The 21,925-nt window shown below is 35.3% G+C and overlaps 4 protein-coding genes, 1 long non-coding RNA gene and 2 pseudogenes across 18 annotated transcripts; 6 read left to right on the plus strand and 1 right to left on the minus strand.

Moving 5' to 3' along the window:
• Positions 1-622: 622 nt before the first annotated feature.
• Positions 623-2,518, plus strand: LOC111313286 (vestitone reductase pseudogene; annotated as a pseudogene).
• A 75-nt stretch (positions 2,519-2,593) lies between these two features.
• LOC149512067 (protein BRI1-5 ENHANCED 1-like) lies at positions 2,594-2,988 on the plus strand. Its single transcript, XM_089752826.1, has 2 exons — positions 2,594-2,766; positions 2,847-2,988. Exons 1-2 carry the CDS (start codon positions 2,609-2,611, stop codon positions 2,986-2,988), a joined length of 300 nt encoding a protein of 99 aa, XP_089608952.1. The 5' UTR covers positions 2,594-2,608.
• Positions 2,887-7,387, minus strand: LOC149512068 (uncharacterized). The gene is made up of 3 exons (XR_016332696.1): positions 6,652-7,387; positions 3,348-3,492; positions 2,887-3,246 (listed from the first exon to the last, which is right to left on the minus strand). It is a non-coding gene; the product is annotated as an uncharacterized LOC149512068 (long non-coding RNA).
• LOC111313287 (vestitone reductase-like) lies at positions 4,339-6,181 on the plus strand. Of its 2 annotated transcripts, none has more exons than XM_089752825.1 (5): positions 4,339-4,582; positions 4,771-5,295; positions 5,438-5,627; positions 5,744-5,884; positions 5,980-6,181. In XM_089752825.1, coding segments are annotated over exons 1-5 (990 nt in total). In that variant the 5' UTR covers positions 4,339-4,449; the 3' UTR covers positions 5,981-6,181. The 2 variants fall into 2 exon arrangements, with proteins under 2 accessions (XP_089608951.1, XP_022769683.2); XM_022913948.2 differs by having other exon boundaries at positions 4,341-4,570.
• Positions 7,388-7,973: 586 nt separating the features above from the next.
• Positions 7,974-10,481, plus strand: LOC111313005 (vestitone reductase-like; annotated as a pseudogene).
• A 498-nt stretch (positions 10,482-10,979) lies between these two features.
• LOC111313288 (vestitone reductase-like) lies at positions 10,980-13,084 on the plus strand. Of its 2 annotated transcripts, XM_022913950.2 has the most exons (5): positions 10,980-11,476; positions 11,665-12,189; positions 12,333-12,522; positions 12,635-12,775; positions 12,862-13,084. In XM_022913950.2, coding segments are annotated over exons 1-5 (978 nt in total). In that variant the 5' UTR covers positions 10,980-11,355; the 3' UTR covers positions 12,863-13,084. The 2 variants fall into 2 exon arrangements, with proteins under 2 accessions (XP_022769685.2, XP_022769684.2); XM_022913949.2 differs by having other exon boundaries at positions 12,635-13,084.
• An 867-nt stretch (positions 13,085-13,951) lies between these two features.
• On the plus strand, positions 13,952-21,632 carry LOC111313788 (protein transport Sec1a-like). Of its 12 annotated transcripts, none has more exons than XM_022914536.2 (21): positions 13,952-14,318; positions 14,542-14,600; positions 14,803-14,884; positions 14,970-15,048; positions 15,197-15,247; positions 15,371-15,467; positions 15,578-15,610; positions 16,046-16,174; positions 16,405-16,590; positions 16,673-16,756; positions 16,866-16,964; positions 17,044-17,117; positions 17,565-17,661; positions 18,192-18,317; positions 18,419-18,514; positions 19,184-19,300; positions 19,390-19,467; positions 20,105-20,322; positions 20,452-20,542; positions 20,671-20,760; positions 21,148-21,632. In XM_022914536.2, the coding sequence occupies exons 1-21, from the start codon at positions 14,240-14,242 to the stop codon at positions 21,208-21,210; spliced, it is 2,028 nt and encodes a 675-aa protein (XP_022770271.2). In that variant the 5' UTR covers positions 13,952-14,239; the 3' UTR covers positions 21,211-21,632. The 12 variants fall into 12 exon arrangements, with proteins under 12 accessions (XP_022770271.2, XP_022770269.2, XP_089608196.1 ...); XM_022914534.2 differs by having other exon boundaries at positions 13,992-14,318; positions 16,031-16,174; XM_022914535.2 differs by having other exon boundaries at positions 14,025-14,318; positions 14,714-14,884; positions 16,031-16,174.
• Positions 21,633-21,925: the final 293 nt, after the last annotated feature.

Consider the following 21,925-nt stretch of genomic DNA (forward strand, 5'->3'; position numbering starts at 1 on the left):
GATATGACCAAGCTAAAGTCACTTGGCAAGGCAAAAAAAACAGAGAATGGAAAATTCTTTCTTTGACCGGAGACTAATAAATTTTCGCATGAAAAATACAATGGAGTTAAGAGCAAGAAAAATTGAAAAAAAGTACGTTAGATGCCCATTACCCATACTATGTAAACGCCAACTTAACTTCCATTAGTTTCAATTACCTACTAATTAAAAAATATATATGTCCCACCAATACATAAAAGAAACATAATTCATGAATAAAATATTTTACATGTGACTGTCACAGTGACATATATTTTACAAAAAAAAAAAAAAAAAAAGGGAAAAAGAGAACATGGAACGACCATTTTGTCATAATAGAAAAATTATTAATAAAATTTAGTCCGTTGTATGTACCCAGAGAGCGAAATGGTACTCATTTGTGCATATATTATGCTCTCTGGAGAAACAAAAGGATGAGTTTGCTTGTGACAATAGGATTTGTATATTTATTATATCAAAATAAAAAGGACGTTATTGTATTTATCAGACAATATTGCTCACGCATGCATGTTGTTGTCTTGAAGTATTTAATTGAAATATCTGCATCAACCTGATCATCAGCTAGCTAAGGGGAGGAATTCGGGCTAATTTATAGATGTTTGTTAATTGAAGCAAAGCAGAGAACGAAAGGAAAACAGAAATAATAAATTAAAGAAGATCAGAAACAGAGAAAGGGGTAGATCGATGGAAGAAGATAGAATTAGGATAGTTTGTGTAACTGGTGGAACAGGATATGTAGCATCATGGGCTGGTTATGAGGCTTCTTCAACATGGTTACTTTGTCCGAGCTACCGTTCGATCAGATCCAGCAGATAAGTAGGATCCACTTTCCCACTGAGTAGTGACTACTGTACTAACTCATATGGCCAAGGGCCAACCAGAAAGAGGAGAGAAAACACCTGAAAACTGATGCTCAAAGTTGAAGTCACACATTTTATTACAAGTTTGATGAATCTGTTTTTTTGTTTTCTCTTAGTCCAAAAGGATATAAAATTAATTAATAGTAAGCCAGTTTTGCTTGGATTGCAAACTTGCAAGTTATAATCACCTCTATATTATTCATTGAGACTATATTGTAACAAAGAAAAATTAAAATGATATTTCTTACTGATGCTTGAGATAGCTTGTCCCTATCATAAAGCTACTGGTGAGAATCACTCTTTGACTTTGTGACGAGGCATTCCCTTCTTCATTCCTTGGATGGAGTTGTCGGTTTCCCCCTCCCCACTAAGCTTCTGTGCTTTATAAATCACCCCATTCTAGCTTCATCTGTGAACACAGTCAATAACGTGGCTTTGGTAGAGCGGCATGGATTAGTAATTGAGAAACATTAATTGCTTAAGTCCACAAGAGGCCTAAATTTTAGGCCCATCTTTCTTCATGAGCTGTATTAAACCTTGGGCTGTCCCTTAAGTTGACTCCAATTTATAATACTCACCTCTGGTCCGAACCCAAAATTGACTTTTAAAACATGGGCAGATTGCAAGAGACATATCAGCTACCTCACAAACCTGCCAGGGGCAGCAGAGAGGCTTCAAATTTTCAATGCAGATCTCAATCAACCAGATAGCTTCGAAGCAGCTATTCAAGGATGCATGGGAGTCTTTCATGTTGTTCATTTTAAGGGTGTAAATGATATATTAATATTCGTAAGTTATTTAGGTTTGATTCGAATAAAATTTAAATTCGATTTGATTATTATCGAGTCGAATTCGAGTAATTTGATTTATCGATCGAATCGAGTTCGAGTATTCTTATACTTGACTCGAATAGCTCGCAAGCCTAATTGAGTTTTTATATTTAAATTTTTTTATTATTTTAATTAATAAAATATATCGAGTTCGAACTCGAATACAAATAATCAAACTATTGTCGAATATAAGAATCGAGCTTAATCGAACAAATTCGAGTAGTTTTATTTTGATCACGAATCGAGTTCGAACTAAAAAAATAAAACTTATCGAATTTTAGTCAAGTATCGAATCTCAAGTTAAGAGTCAAGCTCGAATTCGAACTCAAACTTCTTATTGTATCGATTCGATTCGATTTGATTACACTCCATCTCATCAACGTTAAGGGCATAGAGCCTGAAGAAATAGTGACCAAACGAGCTGTGGAAGGATTGCTTGGCATTTTAAAGGCATCCTTGAAATCCGAGACCGTGAAACGAGTTGTTTACACTTCTACTGCGGGCGCAATATTATATAACAACAAAGGCCTAAGTGTAAATGATGAAAGTATATGGAGTGATCTAGATTTGTGCAGAAGCAACAAGCTTGTAAGCATGTCCTATTTGGGTTCAAAGATCATGGCAGAAAAAACAGCCCTAGAATTTGCGGAAAGACATGGATTAGAAGTTGTCACGCTGGTTCTTCCTTTTGTTGTTGGACCCTTTATTTATACGAGTATACCTCCATCCGTTTACGTCTTGCTGACTATGATTCTGGGTATGTGTTGTGTATATTTCATCCACCTATAATTCACTTTTTTCGTTTAAGTTGACCTTCCATGGCTTATTATTCGTGCAGAGAAACATGATGATTATAAGTATCTTTTCGGTTCATATAATATGGTACACGTTGATGATGTGGCCGATGCCCATATCTTCCTTCTTGAGCATCCTAATGCAAAAGGGGGATGCATTTGTTCTTCTGTCACTATCTCGATTCATTCTATGTTCGAATATTTTTCCACCAAATACCCCGAATTTGAAATGCTTAGAATCGAGTGAGTGTCCAATTATTTGTTTGTGAAATTTACTGCATATGTTTCTAGTAGTACTGATCCGTTTGATACTTTTCTTGCAGTCGCTTAAAAGAATTTAATGGTCAGATGAGATCAAGCCTATCATCAGCAAAACTCTTGAATTCTGGATTCAAATTTAAGTACAATATCGACCAGATCTTCGCTGGAGCTATTCAATGCTGCAAAGACAGAAGCATTCTTTAGGTCATGTTTGCCACAAATTCCCAAGATGTAACAGCATGTGGACATGATCACAGCAGCTGTAACCGATCTAACTCATCTCTAAATAAATCTTAATAATTTCCTTCTTCCCTGTTAAAAGTTATCCAAAAAAATGGCTTTATTAGTTGGGCTCTATTTGGATTTTGGATGACTCTTCATTAGTTTTCATATAGTCATGGGCTGTCCCTTGAAAATTCTCAAATTCTCAATTGTCACCACAAGCCCAATTGCATTTGCAAACTGCAAAAAAAAAAGAAGAACGTACGGTAGATTGCAAGAGCAGAGACATTGCCAAGGCAGCAGATAGGATCCAAATAATCAATGCAGTTTTCTCAATTAACCTTATAGCTTCGAAGCAGTCATTCAAGGATGCGTTACAAGACCGTACAACGAGCTGTTGGCTTCTACTGCGCTAGCCATATTCAAGAAAGAATAAATAAGTCTGACAAGTGTAAACGACGACAAGTATGTGGAAATTGGAATGATCTGCATTAGGAGCAATTATAAGTCAAAATCATGGTAGAAAAGACAACTAGCCCTAGAATTTTCCAAAAAACATGGATTAAAAATATCATGCACATTGGTTCTTCCTCCTCCAGCTTTATTTTTCCAAGAAATCTGCAGGAAAATTTAAAAATTCGACAATTATAAGATTAAAAATTGGGCATGTTTGGCATGGATCATTTTAATGTCAAATTAAGCACATAGCCTAGCCGCTAGAAACGAAATTAGTAGGTTGGTGTAGAATTAATCAATTTCTAGAATAGCATTTATTAAAAATAATTTCAGTCCCAAGACTTTTTCTTTTTGCTACTTTCACCTACTGGTGTTAGCCATGAAATATTGAAATTTAACATTTCAAGTTTTTTTATTAGATCACTTAATCAAATATGAAATATTGAACAATGCACTTAAACATCTAGTACTGAGAACAACTTCCAACGAAGTTCAAACTTCATAATTCATGTGGAGAAAATTTTTATTTTTAATAAAAGGCTTGACATTTGAACTTAAAAGTTTATGATTATTGATCATGTATACTCGCTAAGTTAGTAAAGACCCATGTAAATTTTTTGTTTTACTGAACTATTTCGCCATACGCAAAATTACTGTAATCGTCGATCGTCATTGCATACGCATCAAGGTCCAAGAAAGCAAGCGTAAACAGTACTCCTTTAACACGATGCAGCCTTTGAAAAGAACACCTACCTAAAGGAAAGGAAAAGGATGGCGGTGACAGTGACTCCCAAAACCTGGCAGAAAAGAGGAAAAACTGGACCCAAACTTTGAAGTCCACGTCGGACATCAATCGCTTGCCACTATATAAAACCTAGTAAGAGGCTTAGAGCAAATTCAGTATTCATATCTCAAAACAAACAACACTGCTGAAGCCAGAATTGCAAATACCCATTCCACTGAGAGAAAGAAGAGAGACATAGGGCGATGGAAGGAGATAAAGGAACTGTCTGCGTCACAGGAGGAACCGGATACATAGGCTCGTGGCTGATCAAGGTGCTTCTTGAACAGGGTTACTCTGTTCATACTACTGTCAGAGTCGACCCAGGTAAAGATCAAAGTAAAGTCGATCAAAAATATAATGTCCTATTAATTATTATCAAGGTTTTTTTTTTTTTTTTTTTATGTGTAGATATGTATGGACAGAGTAACTGATGTAAATTAAGTTCAGGTTGAGACAATTAATGTTAAACAAGTGAGCAGAGTTAGTTTTGGTATTTTGACTGATTCATGGTGAAATATGACCAGGTAACAAGAGAGATCTTAGCTTCCTCACCAGCCTACCAGGTGCAGATGAAAAGCTTAAAATCTTCACGGCAGATCTTAGTTGTCCTGAGAGTTTCGATGCAGCCATTGAGGGATGCAAAGGAGTTATCCATGTTGCCGCTCCCATGAATTTCCAAGAGGACGAAACTGAGGCAGTATTGACACAAAGGGCAATCGATGGAGCACTAGGCATTTTGAAGTCATGCTTAAGATCAAAAACAGTGAAGAGAGTCGTCTTCACTTCTACCATTGGCGCAGTTTATTTCAACAAGAAGAATGTGGACGTGATGGATGAGAGTTATTGGACTGATGTGGATTACATTAGAGAACTTAACTTGCACGTAAGTTCTTATGCGATTTCCAAGACCTTGACAGAAAAAGCAGTTATTGAATTCGCAGCAGAACATGGATTGGATCTGTTGACGGTCATTCCTCCGATGGTTGTCGGTCCCTTCATTTGTCCAAAGATGCAGAATACAGTGCGCGTAGCTTTGACTCCGATACTAGGTATAAGTTGAATTGTCTTTCTTACGTACGATTGGTTAAATTATAATACTTAAAAATGTTGTTTTTCTATGTATAATTATTGATTCAACGGAGAGAAATATTTACCAAAAAAATATACTATGAACCTTTTGGGTCTGTTCAGGGGGTACGGCTGACGATAGTCTTCTTATCAATGCCGCGATGGTGCATATTGATGATTTGTCAAGGGCAATGATCTTCCTGCTAGAGAATCCTGATGCAAAAGGGAGGTATAATTGTTCCTCGGACACAGTAACTATTGAAAAGATTGTTGAACTTCTTTCAGCTAATTATCCAGAATTCCCAATTGTGCAGTGAGTTTTTTTTTTTTTTTTTTTCACTTGACATTTTCTTAATTAATTTTAAACTCATGTTATCTTAATCTTGGGACTAAAAGAAAAAATTGACGACCTTTATAATTTCTTGGCAGTTCACTAGCAGAAACTGAAGGTACTAGAATGCCAGGTTTGTCATCAAAGAAACTCATGGATTTGGGTTTCAAATTTAACTATGGGGTTAAGGATATATATGATGGAGCTATTAAGTGCTGCAAGGAAAAAGGGTTTCTCTGGTAAGCACAATCATCGCTCTCTAGCGTGGTTTGAGATCATGGAACGAAATCTATAGGAACATATTAACTGATTTTTTTAATTTGGTACATTGCAGAGATCAAGGACTTGATGACTTTATGTATGATTCAATCAGTTGAAGGCTTCCTTTGGAGATTTTAGGATTCTGAAGAAGGAAGCAGCTCATTATTTTTGGTCTAATAACAGGAAAATTAATGTATTTTCTGCTGGATTTTCATGTTTGGATGCTTGTGTTTTGCTGAAGTATATATGGACTTCATTTTTGTAGTTTGGTTGCAGCCAAGTTTCTTTCTCAACGTTCACCAATAAATAATTAAAACAAGAATGCATACCTCCAAAGATGAAGTTTAATTAAACTATTTGGACTACTATATTGCGTATCCAACATTTTGAACCAAATGCCTAAGACATAGTTATTGATTGTTGGATTCTATGGTAGTTTGTACAAGTAAAAAGATGAAGGGCTGACAATCAAACAAATGAAAAGTAAAAAGTCCAAATAGTAGTATATAGCTGGGAACAAATAAGTCACACAACCTACCATTTGGACATGATTGCATATTTGAATCTGCGTTTAAGAATCTTAAAGGCATAATTACAATTATGAGGAATTGTAATAAAGTTTTTAGATCAGTATCGACCATCTAGCTTTTTAATTGCCGAGAAAGAATAAGGCTAAACAATTGAAGGAAAAAAATAAAAAAATGAAAAACAAATAATTAAATGTAAGAATTTTAATGAATCGAACCTTTGAAGCCGATTTTGAACATCCGGATGTGGAAGATCCAAGCATTTCATACAATAGCCCTGCAAAGAAAATTAGTCATCAAATCATAAGCCAAACTGCACTCAACAAACCCTCCAAATGCAAATCGTAGGGGATCACGCTTTACGAGGGCGCACGGAGACAGAGCTAGAAAGATGTAATTCTAACTTGAGGTTTCAAGAACTTGAAAATCAAGTGGAACAAATGGAAAATTTAGGAAACAAAAAGAACAATAGTTAAATGCAGAAGACATAGGATCGCGGTTGAACTGACGAAAGACCTTGTATTCTTTTTCACCGTCATGAGAAGATGACTCAGAATAGGAAAACGACATCGGCAATTATAATTTTGTCGATTTTGCAAACAAAAAAAAATGATTTTCCAGATCTAGAAAATAATAATACACAAAACTCGTTAAAAAAGAAAAAGAGAAATTTTTGAAGGAAAATAAATAGAAGAGTTCATGCTTTTGTGTAAGATGAGATAAAGATTGCGCAGTGTGAGAATGGCCATTATATTAAGTAAGGTTGGTGTTCAAACAAATTCCGTATTTCAGTCCTCTTTTAGCGATAATCTTGAAGGTAGTTTGAACTACAAGCAGGCTCCCAACGGTCATTAATTTGAACCGTTAATATTTTTTGTTTTTTACTTATCGAACCCTAAAGTTTGGGAAATTTTTTGGATTTACCCATTTATTTTAGTTTGCGAAAATTCACCCATTTATTACAGGTCAAGAAAATGAAAAAAAAAAAAAAAAGGGAGGGAGGAGATTCCAAATTTATGCAAACTGATGATACTTAAGTGCACCTTCAGAATAAAAAAATAGTATTTGCATATAATAAATTAAAATTTTATATATTTTCAATGCCTGCAAATCAAATATTAATCTTAATATAAAAGTTTTTAAAGATTGCTTTATGAGAAATTACATTTTTTTCCTTACTATTACTGTATATAATTATAAAAGTTTATATTTGATATCTTATTAGTACAAAATTTAAATTTTATAAGTGGTATCAAAAAATTAATACATGTTTCTTTTTTATTTTTAATGAATTTTTTATTTTTAAATATATTTTAGAAAATATGCATCACTTTGTTAAGTCTAAAGTTTTCAATTTATTCGGGAGTATGCGTAGTTCACAAAAGAATAAGACCAATTAGTCCACAAGGGGTTGTTTAAGTCAGTTTAAGCCAGTTTTGATGGATTTTGCGGTAGGCACGATAAGGTGACCGTCAAAGTCACGTCTCATTCGTGCGTGGCAAAAAAATAAAAAATAAAAGTCATATCTCATTCGTGTAAAATGGCAGATACCACGGATCAAGGAGTTTCCTGTAAGCTTATATAAATATTTGGGACAACATGAAGCAATATTTTGTATGTAAATTGGGACTTACTTGAGATTTTTCTATACTGCAGTGGTGGAAGACTTTTCCAGGGGATGGCAGCCATTACCCTCTATGGATGACATATATCTCATCCAGCCATCAAAAGAAAATTACAGCGTTTTTTCTATTAAATTTCATTAAACTTTAACAAATATATTCCTTCATTGCTTTTGACCTCTGCTTGTCTCTGTAAAAATGCTATAACAATGTTTCAAAACTCTGAGCCCATTTTAATCCTATCTTTTTCTGGCATGCAGTGTTGTCATGTTCATATCTGATATGTCTGGGAGGGAGCCTTTATACAAAAAGTATGCGATTGATTTTCCAGAAACTTCGTTTTATATGATTAATAATTTAGATCTTTCAGTTTGGGATTGTCAGATAATGTTCTCTGATCTTCACCATCTCGTATCCCCTAATTTTTTTAGGGCATTTGTATTTTTTAATTCACCTGTTCAAAAAGAATTTGTTAATCACATCAAAAACGATATAAATGTGTTTTCTCGCATAGATGCATTAAGAGAGGTCCAAAATTTTTATAATATTAGTTCTTGCAACATTTACTTGTTCTTGGTGTTTTACTTAGATTATTCCTTTTTGATTTATCATCTAATTTAGATTATTCCTTTTTTATTTATCATCTAATTTCTTGTTTGGTAAATGCAGATGAATTAGGAGTATTTTCCTATAGATAGTCAGGTAAGACAACATATTTATTCCTTCATTTTTGTTTCTAGGCCTTTTTATCTGTTATATTATTCATCGAGACTACACTGTGGCGAAGAAAAATTAAAATGATGTTGCTTATTGACTCTTGAGATAGCTTGTCGTTAGCATAAAGCTGCTGGTGCTAATCACTCTTTGACTTTGTTACGAGGCATTCCCTTGCTCATTTCTTAGATGGACTTGTTGGTTTACCCCTCACCACTAAGCTTATTAATCTCCCCATTCCGGATTCACCTGTAAGACTGTCAATAACTTGGCTTGGGCTTGGGTAGAGCGAGGTCCAGATCAGACCTGGACCCTATATTAGAGCTTGAGAAACATTAATTGCTTCAGCGCACAAGAGGCCTAAATTATAGTCCCAAATTTCTTCGTGAGCTGTATTTAAACTTGGGCTGTTCTTTAAGTGGACTCCGATTTATAATATTCAGCTCAGGTCGGAACCCAAATTTGACTTTTAAAATATGGGCAGATTGCAACAGAGACACAAACCTGCCAGGGGCAGCAGGGAGGCTTCAAATTATCAATGCAGATCTCAATCAACAGATAGCTTCCAAGCAGCCATTAAGGGATGCATGGGAGTCTTTCATGTTGCTCACCTCATGGACTTTAAGGGCAAAGAGCCCGAAGAACTAGTGACTAAACGAGCTGTGGAAGGATTGCTTGGCATTTTAAAGGCGTCCATGAAATCCAAGACCGTGAAACGAGTTGTTTACACTTCTACTGCAGGCGCCATTTTATTTAACAACAAAGGCCTAAGTGTAAATGATGAAAGTATAAGGAATGATCTAGATTTATGCAGAAGCAACAAGCTTGTAAACATGTCTATTTGGGTTCAAAGATCATGGCAGAAAAAACTGCCCTAGAATTTGCGGAAAGACATGGATTAGAAGTTGTCATGCTGGTTCTTCCTTTGGTTGTTGGACCCTTTATTTGTCCGAATATGCCTTCATCGGTTTACGTCTTACTGACTATGATTCTGGGCTTGTGTTATGTATAATATCTTCTTCATCCAGCTATAATTAACTTTTTCATTTAAGTTGACCTACCATGGCTTATTAATCGTGCTGGGAAACATGATTGTTATAAATATCTTTTCGGTTCATATAATATGGTACACGTTGATGATGTGGCCCATGCCCATATCTTCCCTCTTGAGCATTAAAAGGGAGATAAATTTGTTCGTCTGTCAATAGTTACGCTCTATTTGGTTTTTGGATGACTCTTCATTAGTTTTCTTCTAGTCATGGGCTGTCCGTCGAGAAGTCTCAAATTCTAAATTTTCACCACAAGCCCAATTGGATTGCAAACTGCAAATGAAATATGAACATACGGTCAGATCGCAAAATCAGAGACAACGTCTGCCTTACAGGCCAGCCAGGGCAGAAGATAGGATCCAAATACTCAGTGCAGTTTCTCAATTAACCTGATATCCCCGAAGCTGTTATTCAAGGATGCGTGGGAGTCTTTCGTATTGCTCGTTTCATGGACGTCAAGAGTAACAAGCCCCTGCAGAAATGGTGACTAAAGGAGCAGTACTAGATTAGAAGAATTACTAGGCAATTCCAAGTACGTACAACGAGCTGTCGGCTTCTGCTGCGAGAGGCATATTCAAGAAAGAACAAATAAAAGTATATGGAGAAGTTTATGACGAAAAGAATATGGAAATTGGAATGATCTGCATTTGTGGAGAAGCGATATAAGTCAAAATCATGGTAAAAAAGACAACTAGCACTAGAATTTTCCAAGAAAAATGATTTAGAAATCTACAGTCAAATTTGACAACTCCACAATTATAAGATTAAAAATTGGTCCTGTTTGGCATGTTCGTTTTAATGTCAATTAAAGCACATAGCCTAGGCGCTAAAATACGAAATTAGTATGGTTGGCGATGTAGAATTAGTGAACTTTTAGAATTACATGACCATAAAAATAATTTCAGTCTCAAGACTTTTCTTTTTTCTACTTTCCCATACTGGTGTTAGTCATGAAATATTGAAATTTAACCCTAGTGAAATTCAAATCTTTTGATTAGATCGCTTAATCAAAGATGAGATATTAAACAAAACATATAGTGCTGAGAACACACAATTCAATGAAGATCAAACTTCATAATCCATGTAGAAAATTTTTATTTTTTATAAAATGCCTGACATTTGGACTTAAAAGTTTATGATTTTTCATGTTTAATCGTTAAGTCAGTATAGACCCATGTAATTTTTTTCGTTTTGCTGAACTATTTCGTCATATATAATAATAATCGTCCATCGTCATTGCATACGCATCAAACGTTTCCTTTTAACAAGCTGCAGCCCTCGGAAAGAACACCTATCTGGAGGACTTGAGGACAAGAAAAGGATGGTGGTGACAGTGTCTCTCAAAACCTGGCTGAAAAGGGGAAAACTTGACGCCAAACTTGAAGTGCACGTGGGACATTCATCACTCACCAGAATGTAAAACCTAGTAAGAGGCTAAGGTCAAATTCAGTATTCATATCTCAAAACAAAACAATACTACTGAAGCAAGGATTGCAAATACCCATTCCTCTTAGAGAAAGAAAAGAGATATAGGGAGATGGAAGGAGATAAAGGAACTGTCTGCGTCACAGGAGGAACCGGCTACGTAGGCTCGTGGCTGATCAAAATGCTTCTTGAACAAGGTTACTCTGTTCATACTACTGTTAGAGCTGACCCAGGTAAGGACCAAAATATGGTTAATCAAAATATAATTTCCTAATTAATTATTATCAAGATCTTTTTTTTTTTTTGATGTGTAGATATTTATGGACAGTAACTGATATAAATTGAGGTTAAGAAAATTAATGTTAAACAAGTGAGCAGAGTTAGTTTTGGTAATTGGACTGATTGATGGTGAAATGACCAGGAAACAAGAGAGACCTTAGCTTCCTCACCAGCTTACCAGGTGCAGATAAAAAGCTTAAAATCTTCACGGCAGATCTTAGTTGTCCTGAGAGTTTCGATGCAGCCATTGAGGGATGCAAAGGAGTTTTCCACGTTGCCGCTCCCATTGATTTCCAAGTGGGCGAAACTGAGGCAGTAGTGACACAAAGGGCGATCAATGGAGCACTAGGCATCCTGAAGTCATGCTTAAGATCAAAAACAGTGAAGAGAGTCGTCTTCACTTCTAGTATTGCCGCAGTATATTTCAATAACAAGAATGTGGACATGATGGATGAGAGTTATTGGACTGATGTGGATTACCTCAGAGAACTTAACTTAAACGTAAGTTCCTATGCGATTTCCAAGACCTTGACAGAAAAAGCAGTTATTAAATTTGCAGCAGAACATGGATTGGATCTGTTGACGGTCATTCCTCCTATGGTTGTCGGTCCCTTCATTTGTCCAAAGATGCAGAATACAGTGCGCTTAGCACTGGCTCCGATCCTAGGTATAAGTTGAAGCTGTCTTTCTTACTTTCTATTGGTTAAATTATAATACTTAAAAAATGTTGTTTTTCTATGTATAATTATTGATTCAACAGAGAGACATATTTACTAAAACAAATACTATGAACCTTTTGGGTCTGTTCAGGGGGTACGGATGACGATAGTCTTCTTCTCAATGCGGCGATGGTGCATACTGATGATTTGTCAAGGGCATTTATCTTCCTGCTAGAGCATCCTGATGCAAAAGGGAGATATAATTGTTCCTCTGACACAGTAACTATTGGAAAGATAGTTGAACTCCTTTCAGCTAATTATCCAGAATACCCTGTTATGCAGTGAGTTTTTTTTTTTTTTTTTCACTTGGCATTTTCTTAATTAATTTAGACTGATGTTATCTTAATCTTGGGATTAAAAGAAAATTTTGACAACACTTATAATTCATGGCAGTTCACTAGCAGAATTTGAAGGTACTAGAATGCCTGGTTTGTCATCAAAGAAACTCCTGGATTTGGGTTTCAAATTTAACTGTGGGGTTAAGGATATGTATGATGGAGCTATTAAGTGCTGCAAGGAAAAAGGGTTTCTCTGGTAAACATAATTATCGCTCTCTAGCTTGGTTTGAGATCATGGAACGAAATCTATAAGAACATATTTTTCAATTTGGTACATTGCAGAGACCAAGGGCTTGATGACTATATGTATGATTCAGTCAGCTGAGGTATATGAAGATGCAGTGCTTCCTTTGAAGATTTTAGGATTCTAAAGAAGGCAGCAACTCTTTATTTTTGGTCTAATAACAGGAATATTAATGTATTTTCTGCTGGATTTTCATGTTTTGATGCTTGTGTTTTGCTGAAGTATATATGGACTTCATTATTGTAGTTTGGTTGAAGCCAAGTTTCTTTCTCAACGTTCAGCAATAAATAATTAAGAAAAATAAATTCGACGTCCAAGCCAATATATAACATTAAAAAAAGAAAAAAAGAATGCATACCTCCAAAGGTGAAGTTTAAACTATTTGGACTACGTTATGTACCCAACGTTTTGAACCAAATGCCTCAGACATAAATATTGACCGTTGGATTCTATGCCAGTTTGTACGAGTAAAATATGAACGGATGACAATCAAACGAATGAAAAGTAAAAAGTCCAAGCAGTAGTATATAATTGGGAAAAAATAAGTCATATAACCTACCATTTGCGCTTAAGAATCTTAAAGGCATAATTATAATTATGAGAAATTATTGATGGTAGACTTTTAGATTTTACAAATAAGATTAAGAAAATAATGTGCATTTTTTAAATTATATTAAAACATAAAAAATTAATTAAAAATAAAAATAAAATATGTGTTAATTTTTTAATATTATTTATAAATTAAAAAATTTACATTACCAATATATTAAATATTAACTCTTATCATTACACACCATAGAAAAAATTGTAATTTCTCATGGAGCAATCTTTAAAAACTTTTATATTAAGATTAGTATTTGATTTGCAGGCATTGAAAATATAGAGAATTTTAATTTATTATATTTAAATACTATTTTTTATTCTGAAATTGCAATTAAGTATCATCAGTTTGCATAAATTTTACAATCTCCTCCCTTCCGTTTTTCTCGTTTTCTTAACCTGCAATGAATGGGTGAATTTTCGCAAACTAAAATAAATGGGCAAACCAAAAAAATTTCCCAAACTTTAGGGTTCGATAAGTAAAAAAACAAAAACTACAAACGGGGCAAATTGATTACCGTTGGGAGCCTACTTGTAGCTCAAGCTACCTTCAAGATTAGAGCATGACCGTCGTTTTAACGCATCGTTCCTATTTTATAGAGCGAAATCCGGAATTTGTTTGAACATCAAAACCTTATGGCCATTCTCACACTGCGCCATTTTTCTCTCATCTTACACAAACGCATGCACTTCTTCTCTTTCTATTTTCTTTCAAAATTCTTTTTTCTCAGATAAAAGAGTTTTCTTAATTATTATTTTCTAGATCTGGAAAATCGTCTTTTTTTGTTCGCAAAATCGACAAAATTATAATTTGCGATGTCGTTGTCGGATTCTGAGTCATCTTCTCATGGCAGTGAAAAAGAATACAAGGTCTTTCGTCAGTTCAGCCGCGATCGTATGTCTTCTGTGTTTAACTATTGTTCTTTTTGTTTCCTAAATTCTCTGTTTGTTCCACTTGATTTTCAAGTTCTTGAAACCTCAAGTTAGAATTACATCTTTCTGTCTCTGTCTCCGTGCGCCCTCATAAAGCGTGATCCCCCTACGATTTACGTGTCTGCATTTGGAGGATCTGTTGAGTGCAGTTTGGCTTATGATTTGATAACTAAGTTTCTTTGCAGGGCTATTGTATGAAATGCTTGGATGTTCGACATCTGGAGGTTCAAAATCGGCTTGGAAGGTTCGATTCTTTAAAATTCGTACATTAAATTTTTTTTTCCTTCAATTTTGAAGCCTTAATTCTTTCTCAGCAATTAAAAAGCTAGATGGTAGATACTGATCTAAAGTTTTTAGTCTGTTCGAGTATGCATAGCTCACAAAAGAATGACACTAATTGGCTCCACAAGGGGTTGTTTAAGTCAGCTTTGATGGATTTGCGGCAGGTACTCATAATGGATAAGGTGACCGTCAAAGTCATGTCTCATTCGTGTAAAATGGCAGATATCACGGATCAAGGAGTTTCCTGTACGCTTATATAAATATTTGGGACAACATGAAGCAATATTTTGCATGTACATTGGGACTTACTAGAGATTTTTTTATATTGCAGTGGTGGAAGACCTTTTCAGGAGAAGGCAGCCATTACCCTCCATGGATGCTATATATTTCATCCAGCCATCAAAAGAAAAGTACATTGGCTTTTCTATTAAATTTCATTAAACTTTAACAAACATATTCCTTCATTGCTTTTTGACCTCTGCTTGTCTCTATAAAAATGCTATACCAATGTTTCAAAACTCTGAGCCCATTTTAATCCTATCTTTTGCTAGCATGCAGTGTTGTCATGTTCATATCTGATATGTCTGGAAGGGAGCCTTTATACAAAAAGTATGTGAATGATTTTCCAGAAGCTTTGCTTTATATGATTAGTAATTTAGATCTTTTAGCTTGGAATTGTCTGATAATGTTCTCTGGTCTCCACCACCTTGTACCCCGTAAATTTTTTTCCAGGGCATTTGTATTTTTTAGTTCACCTGTTCCGAAGGAATTTGTTAATCACATCAAAAGCGACACAAGTGTGTTGCCTCGCATAGGTGCATTAAGAGAGGTCCAAATTTCTTTTAATATTAGTTCTTGCAACATTTACTTGTTCTTGGTGTTTTACTTAGATTTTTCCTTTTTGATGTATCATCTAATTTCTTGTTTGGTAATATGCAGATGAATTTGGAGTACTTTCCTATAGATAGTCAGGTAAGACAACATATTTATTCCTTCATTTTATGTTTCTATGCCTTTTTATCTTTTATAGCGGAATGTTAATAATCTATCTAGTTTTGGAATCAATTGTCTTTGCATTATCATGGTATTTAAAATCTTTATCTTTTATAAATGACACAGATGTCCCCTTCAATGCTAATTTCTTTATGGCTTATGTGCCATAAAAAATTACCCTTAAAGTTAGACATTACATGAACCAAATGATTGATTATTAAAGGTGTGTGCTAGGACTGGAATCATTTATGTTTTGTGCCCAAAAAGGGACAATGGTCTGGGAGGGATGTGATCTTATAAATTGTGCCACTGACCTCACTTGTTTGGATTAGGGCCTGAGAGTTAGGTAATGGTCGGCTAATTATTGGAAAGTGTATTTAACATATGTTACCCACCAAGACCTTTTTGATGCAGGGTTTTATCACAGATCATGAAACAGCCTTGGAGGACCTCTTTAGTGAGGAAGCTGAGAAGTCTCGAAGATTTGAAGTTTGTTTGAACACAATGGCAACTCGAATTGCCACAGTTTTTGCCTCGTTGAAGGTATGAATTGTATAAGAAATCGGTAAGCTATGATACTGAAAAGTGAAAATATGGTTTGACTCAGTACGAAAGTATAACCTACACATGCTGTCATGTGCTGTAGGCTTAACAGTTTATTCTTTATATGCCTTGTAGGGTTAACAATTTATGGTGATTTTGCTTGTGAAAGCAATGCCTTCCTAATCAAATAGCATATACTATTAAATGATAACTTGTTTTGGATTTCTCAGGAGTTTCCAATTGTGCGATATCGTGCTGTCAAGTCACAAGATACATCTACAGCAACAACCCGCGATTTAATTCCTTCAAAACTTGCTGAAGCTGTTTGGAACTGTCTTTTGAAGTACAAATCTATTCCTAACTTTCCTCAGACTGAAACGTGTGAGCTGTTTATCTTGGATAGATCTGTTGATCAGGTTAGGCATAATTTCTTGTTGCGTGACTTTTATTTTTGAGTCATGTGAGGTTGATTTTCTTGAATGCACTTTGAATTTTTAGATTGCTCCTGTGATACATGAATGGACATATGATGCCATGTGCCATGATTTACTTGATATGGAAGGAAACAAATATATGCTAGAGGCAAGTCTTCTTGTTAAATTGCTTCCAAGATTTTTCATCTTTCGTTTTTTTTTTTTTTTTTTCAAAATTTGGTTTTATTCTCCTATAAGAGTAACTTGTTTTTTCCTAGTTTCCTAGCAAATCAGGTGGCCCACCAGAGAAAAAGGAGGTCCTTCTTGAAGATCATGATCCAGTTTGGCTAGAGCTTCGTCATGCACACATAGCAGATGTACGTCTCATGCACTTATATTCTCTTTTATCTGGAAAGAATAAAACTATAATGCACTTTTCCACAATTGACATGTTAGGCAAGTGAGCGCTTGCATGATAAGATGACCACCTTTAAATCAAGGAACAAAGCTGCACAGGTTCAAAGCTCAAGGTTAGTGGCTTCACTGCTGAACTTGGTAAAAGATAATAAATTATCTGTCTGACGTAGTTATAGCATATTACTTGATGTATGATGATTTTTCAGTCTTAATCTTAAGCTTAGAAATTGGTAGGAAGTTTGTTTGTTATCAGAGAGTTACATCACTCTTAAATTTTATATAGGAGTCACAAGTAGTAGGCCCTGACACAAAGTACTTCTGCAGAATATAATGCAGTTTATTCTACAACTAGATAAGTAGACATATTCTTGGATTTTTTTTGGGTGGAAGGGTTTATCCAACTGGAAAATTTTAGATGCTTCCTTTAAAGGCTACTTACTTACATGAATGATTGAAAGTGAAAAATGTTTTTACTTTACATTGCATCTTATATCTCTCTAAATTGTTTATTCATGCAACCATTCCATAGACCCTTCCTCTTGAAGTTTGGTTCATTGCAGAGATGGTGGGGAATTATCTACGCGAGACATGCAGAAAATTGTGCAAGCTTTACCCCAATATAATGAAATAGTTGAAAAGCTCTCTCTGCATGTGGAGGTTTGGTTCTTGTTGAATGCCTGACTTTTTTAATTGTCACTTTCTGTTGAATTAAGCTCTCTCTCCTTTTTAATTGCCACTTTCTTGTTGAATGCAATAGTATATATTTGCTTCAGGGATGTATGTGTTCATTGAGAAATTTATAATGTTAACGAAGGAAATAAATATTGACTGAGTTTTAGCCACTACTCTTACAGGATCTGAGCACTACTTTCTTCATGTTTCAGGCTCTTGCTACCTTCACCTAATTGCTTAAATTTATAGGTTGAGTGATTCCTCAACAACATGTATGGTTTGATATCAAGAAAGACTTTAGCCTGATATACATTCTCAAGAATTTGACTTAGCAATTGTAGGAATTAAATACAATTTTAAGTTGCTTGCAGTTCTTGAAATGCAAAGTGGAGCTTTCTTTTTTGTCCTAATACAAGCATTGTTTGCAAGTTTGTGAATGCATGCAAGGAGAAGGTTAAAGTGCACATACAAATATGATGTTTCTGTTGATTATGTTGACTATTATTTCATTACAGATAGCTGGAACAATCAACAAACTTATCAGGGAAATGGGTCTTCGTGAGCTCGGACAACTAGAACAGGATCTTGTTTTTGGAGATGCTGGAGCAAAGGATGTCATCAACTTTCTGAGGACAAAGCAGGTAATGCCACGGATTAGTGATCAGATAACATTTTATATTGTACAATTGATCATTACTTTTTCTTTTTAAAATCTCATTACATTCAATATTTTAATCCACAGGATGCATCTTCCGAAAATAAGTTGCGTTTGCTGATGATTTATGCATCTGTCTATCCTGATAGATTTGAGGGCGATAAAGCTTCAAAGCTAATGCAGGTAACTACTGCATTCCTATTAGCTGGTTATATTATGAAGCAACTGATAGGCTTGTTCTTCTGATTATTTCTTGGGTAATAATACTTTGGGAATATTTTATTTAATTTTACTGTTTGCTCAATGCATCCAAAACTTAAGTAAGCCATAGCATAGTTCATTAGGATCAGGGTGGATAGACAAACTTTTTATGTTCCCTTTTTCAATTGCTTTGATCATGGTAGTTTTAGCATAAGCTAGCTTGCTTGGATACAAGCTTTTGATGAAACGTGGCGGATTGGATGCAACCTAGTTGTTCTACCGGACTTGTTTGTGATATGCACTATGATTAGAAGATTTTCATTAGTTTAGTTCCCCGTGTTTCGTAACAGACTGATAAATTCCTTATGTAGCTTTGTGCAGACAACTTGATGTTCAGTTTGGTTGATTCATAATTCAACCTAGTTGGTCTTCGGTTCTTCTTAGTCTGTTTCTCATTAGCACTATAGTTAAATGATTTTCAAGTTTTAATTCCATCTTTCCATAACAGACTTGATAGATTCTATATGTAGCTTTTTGGACAATTTGATATGTTCAGTTTGCTTACCAAAACAAATTAATGATTTTAATAAAGCTAGTCAAGTGAATTGTTCTTTGTTTTTTCTTTTTTTTTTTTGCCTATTTATTCATCAGTTGGCTAGATTATCGCCAGAGGATATGAAAGTTGTGAACAATATGCAATTACTTGGAGGATCATCAAAAATTAAAAAGGAAACCACTGGCTTCTCGCTCAAGTTTGATGGCCAAAAGGTAAGCCAAGTAGGTTTGAGATAACGACTGAGGTCAGAGTAGGATCCTGCATGCATCCCATGAGCCAATGAATATTCTTTTGATGCCAGAAAAAACAAGCAGAAAGAAAAGACCGAACTGGAGAGGAAGAAACTTGGCAACTATTTCGATTTTATCCCATGATAGAGGTATGATCTATCTTTTTATCAGTTTTTCCCAACATATGTTTTTCATTTCTATGTCTTTCTGCATATTTTTTCTAGGTAAACCTTCGTGATTAATTTGTCCTCTCATTTCCAGCAACCAATCTCCCATTCTGCTGTTGACTTCGTAGAATATAATGTCTGATTAAAATACCTTCATTCCTCTAGTTGCATGCTTAGTTATGCATATTATACAAGCTTATAGGTGTATCTCTCAGATTTTTTATAAAATCAAATTTCTTACATGGAAATAACACCTTGTTATAGTTACCACTTCTAAACAGAATACGAACACATGAACGGATAGCATGTACAACGGAAAGATGTTTCCGTATTGCTTTATGCATATAATTATAATGAAATGTTATCAGCTGACTTGTTTAACATGACAGGAGCTTATAAATGCTTAGTTATGCATATTATACAAGCTTGTAGGTGTATCTCTCAGATTTTTTTATAAAATCAAATTTCTTACATGGAAATACACCTTGTTATAGGTACCCCTTCTAAACAGAACACGAACACATGAACGGATAGCATGTACAACGGAAAGATGTTTCCGTATTGCTTTATGCATATAATTATAATGAAATGTTATCAGCTGACTTGTTTAACATGACAGGAGCTTATTGAAAATCTTAGCAAAGGGGAGCTGTCAAAGAATGACTATGCATGTATAAATGAACCAAAGCCAACTGTTCAGGACAAATCCCAAAGTGGCTTGATGCGGGCAATACCTACTCCAGCTGCACCTACAGAAAAAAGGCCCGCTTATTCAAAGAGATCAAGACGAACAGCAATGTGGGCACGGCCTCACTCTTCTGATGATGGATATTCCAGGTAACCTTACAGTTCAAATCTCATCTTTTATACCGTGGTCCTGCCTGAAGTCTGCATAATAGTTGTGTTTACTTGGCTAGAATACATAATCCTCTGCGATTATCTAGTTCTCTTTGGTGCCTTTTGCAGTGATTCAGTACTGAAGAATGCAGCTGCTGATTTCAAGAGGATGGGACAGCGACTTTTTGTGTTTATCATTGGCGGGGCAACTCGATCTGAGGTAACTAAAATCGCTGCTGGATTTGTCTTGTTGGCTTTGTGCTAAGATTTTAATCTCACCTGGTTTATATTGAATGCCCTTTTGTGATTGAGGATTGTTTACCTGTTGGTTTCTGTTGCTACTCGCAGCTAAGAGTATGTCACAAGCTCACAGCAAAATTGAAGAGGGAAGTTGTCCTAGGTTCTTCTAGTTTCGATGATCCTCCACAATATATTACGGTAAAATAATTTAGCTCATACCATTTTTCTAACGATTAGATATTTTATAATGAATTTCGTGTTGACTAGAATAATTTTACTCTTTAGCACTTAAATGGAAAAACTCAGTACGAAACCTGTCACAAGAGGGTAATTCCATCATTTGTGATGTGGCAAGTATCTAAGAACATGCATACATACACCTCATCTGAGTTATCTCTTTTACTTCCTACACATTCTCATCTCCCCATTCTGTTCCTTGGGAGCATTTGTATGAGCCGTAAACGGAATTAAAGTGTTTACATCAAAAGATATTAAGGAAAAAAAAAGGGAACTATAAAAGGGTGCAGATTGCAGAATTGACGAGAAGTAAAAGTTGCTTTTAATGATTTTTTCTTAATGTTGCAGAAACTGAAGCTGCTGTCAGAAAAGGATCTCTCCAAGGGTGCCCCACAACCCAACTTTTGGTGAGATTGAATTCTGGCTCGTATGCTTTTGGCCATCGCCGGCTAGCTGAGTACCTCATTTTGGAGTTGATTAAACTCTGCCATTTTCGAGGAAGTAAGATTATACATTGAATGATGAGCAATTGAGCAATTGAGCAATTGAGTTGATTAAAAAGTGCATCGAAACGATTGAAAAGAAGGCCCATATCACGTCTCTACAGTCATGACCTCCTCTTGAAAATACTGTTTGATTCTCAGAGAGGCGACTCGTGTACTGTCTCCTTTTCAACTTGGAGTGGAGTCTTGTTGTTTGTTGTTCATCATGTTAAAGGAAATTTTATCACAAAATTTTGAGGGGACATTTGGATGCCCCAGGGGATTCGAATACCCTTTATGTATCAATTCATTATTTTCCTGAAGCATTTAAAATTTAAATGTTTAATTCAAGCATTGTGGAATTTATATGGAACGCCTCTATTTTCCATACTGTGATATTGACCTGTCTAGCTGGTAAACAATCCAACTGGGATAGATGATTCATGATTCATGGCCAATTGCACTGTAAGATTAAAGCGATAACCATCCGTTCTCAGTCCAAGTATTCGCTGGCAAATTATTTGCAGGCACAATGTGGCTGGGCCACACGCATTAACTTTGCGTTAAACAGTTGAACCCCCCTCCTATGTTGAAATGAAGTTCGGCTTGCTATAGTGCTGAATGCACGATTCTTGAAGGTATGG

Source organism: Durio zibethinus, chromosome 23 (assembly GCF_047325235.1).
Source record: "Durio zibethinus cultivar Kanyao isolate XHJ-2024 chromosome 23, ASM4732523v1, whole genome shotgun sequence".
NCBI lineage: Eukaryota > Viridiplantae > Streptophyta > Magnoliopsida > Malvales > Malvaceae > Durio > Durio zibethinus.

What these genes read in the sequence shown, in the direction of transcription:
- LOC111313788 (XM_089752070.1), top strand. Translation starts at nt 14,240, where the DNA reads ATGTCGTTGTCGGATTCTGAGTCATCTTCTCATGGCAGTGAAAAAGAA. An exon ending in CACGGATCAAGGAGTTTCCT is followed by an intron (nt 14,885 to 14,969) that starts GTACGCTTATAT and finishes TTTATATTGCAG; the next exon opens with TGGTGGAAGACCTTTTCAGG. An exon ending in CAGTTTTTGCCTCGTTGAAG is followed by an intron (nt 16,175 to 16,404) that starts GTATGAATTGTA and finishes TGGATTTCTCAG; the next exon opens with GAGTTTCCAATTGTGCGATA.
- LOC111313287 (XM_089752825.1), top strand. Translation starts at nt 4,450, where the DNA reads ATGGAAGGAGATAAAGGAACTGTCTGCGTCACAGGAGGAACCGGATAC. An exon ending in AGCTTTGACTCCGATACTAG is followed by an intron (nt 5,296 to 5,437) that starts GTATAAGTTGAA and finishes GGGTCTGTTCAG; the next exon opens with GGGGTACGGCTGACGATAGT. An exon ending in CCAGAATTCCCAATTGTGCA is followed by an intron (nt 5,628 to 5,743) that starts GTGAGTTTTTTT and finishes ATTTCTTGGCAG; the next exon opens with TTCACTAGCAGAAACTGAAG.
- LOC149512067 (XM_089752826.1), top strand. Translation starts at nt 2,609, where the DNA reads ATGGTACACGTTGATGATGTGGCCGATGCCCATATCTTCCTTCTTGAG. An exon ending in TTTGAAATGCTTAGAATCGA is followed by an intron (nt 2,767 to 2,846) that starts GTGAGTGTCCAA and finishes CTTTTCTTGCAG; the next exon opens with TCGCTTAAAAGAATTTAATG.
- LOC111313288 (XM_022913949.2), top strand. Translation starts at nt 11,356, where the DNA reads ATGGAAGGAGATAAAGGAACTGTCTGCGTCACAGGAGGAACCGGCTAC. An exon ending in TACTGTTAGAGCTGACCCAG is followed by an intron (nt 11,477 to 11,664) that starts GTAAGGACCAAA and finishes TGAAATGACCAG; the next exon opens with GAAACAAGAGAGACCTTAGC. An exon ending in CCAGAATACCCTGTTATGCA is followed by an intron (nt 12,523 to 12,634) that starts GTGAGTTTTTTT and finishes AATTCATGGCAG; the next exon opens with TTCACTAGCAGAATTTGAAG.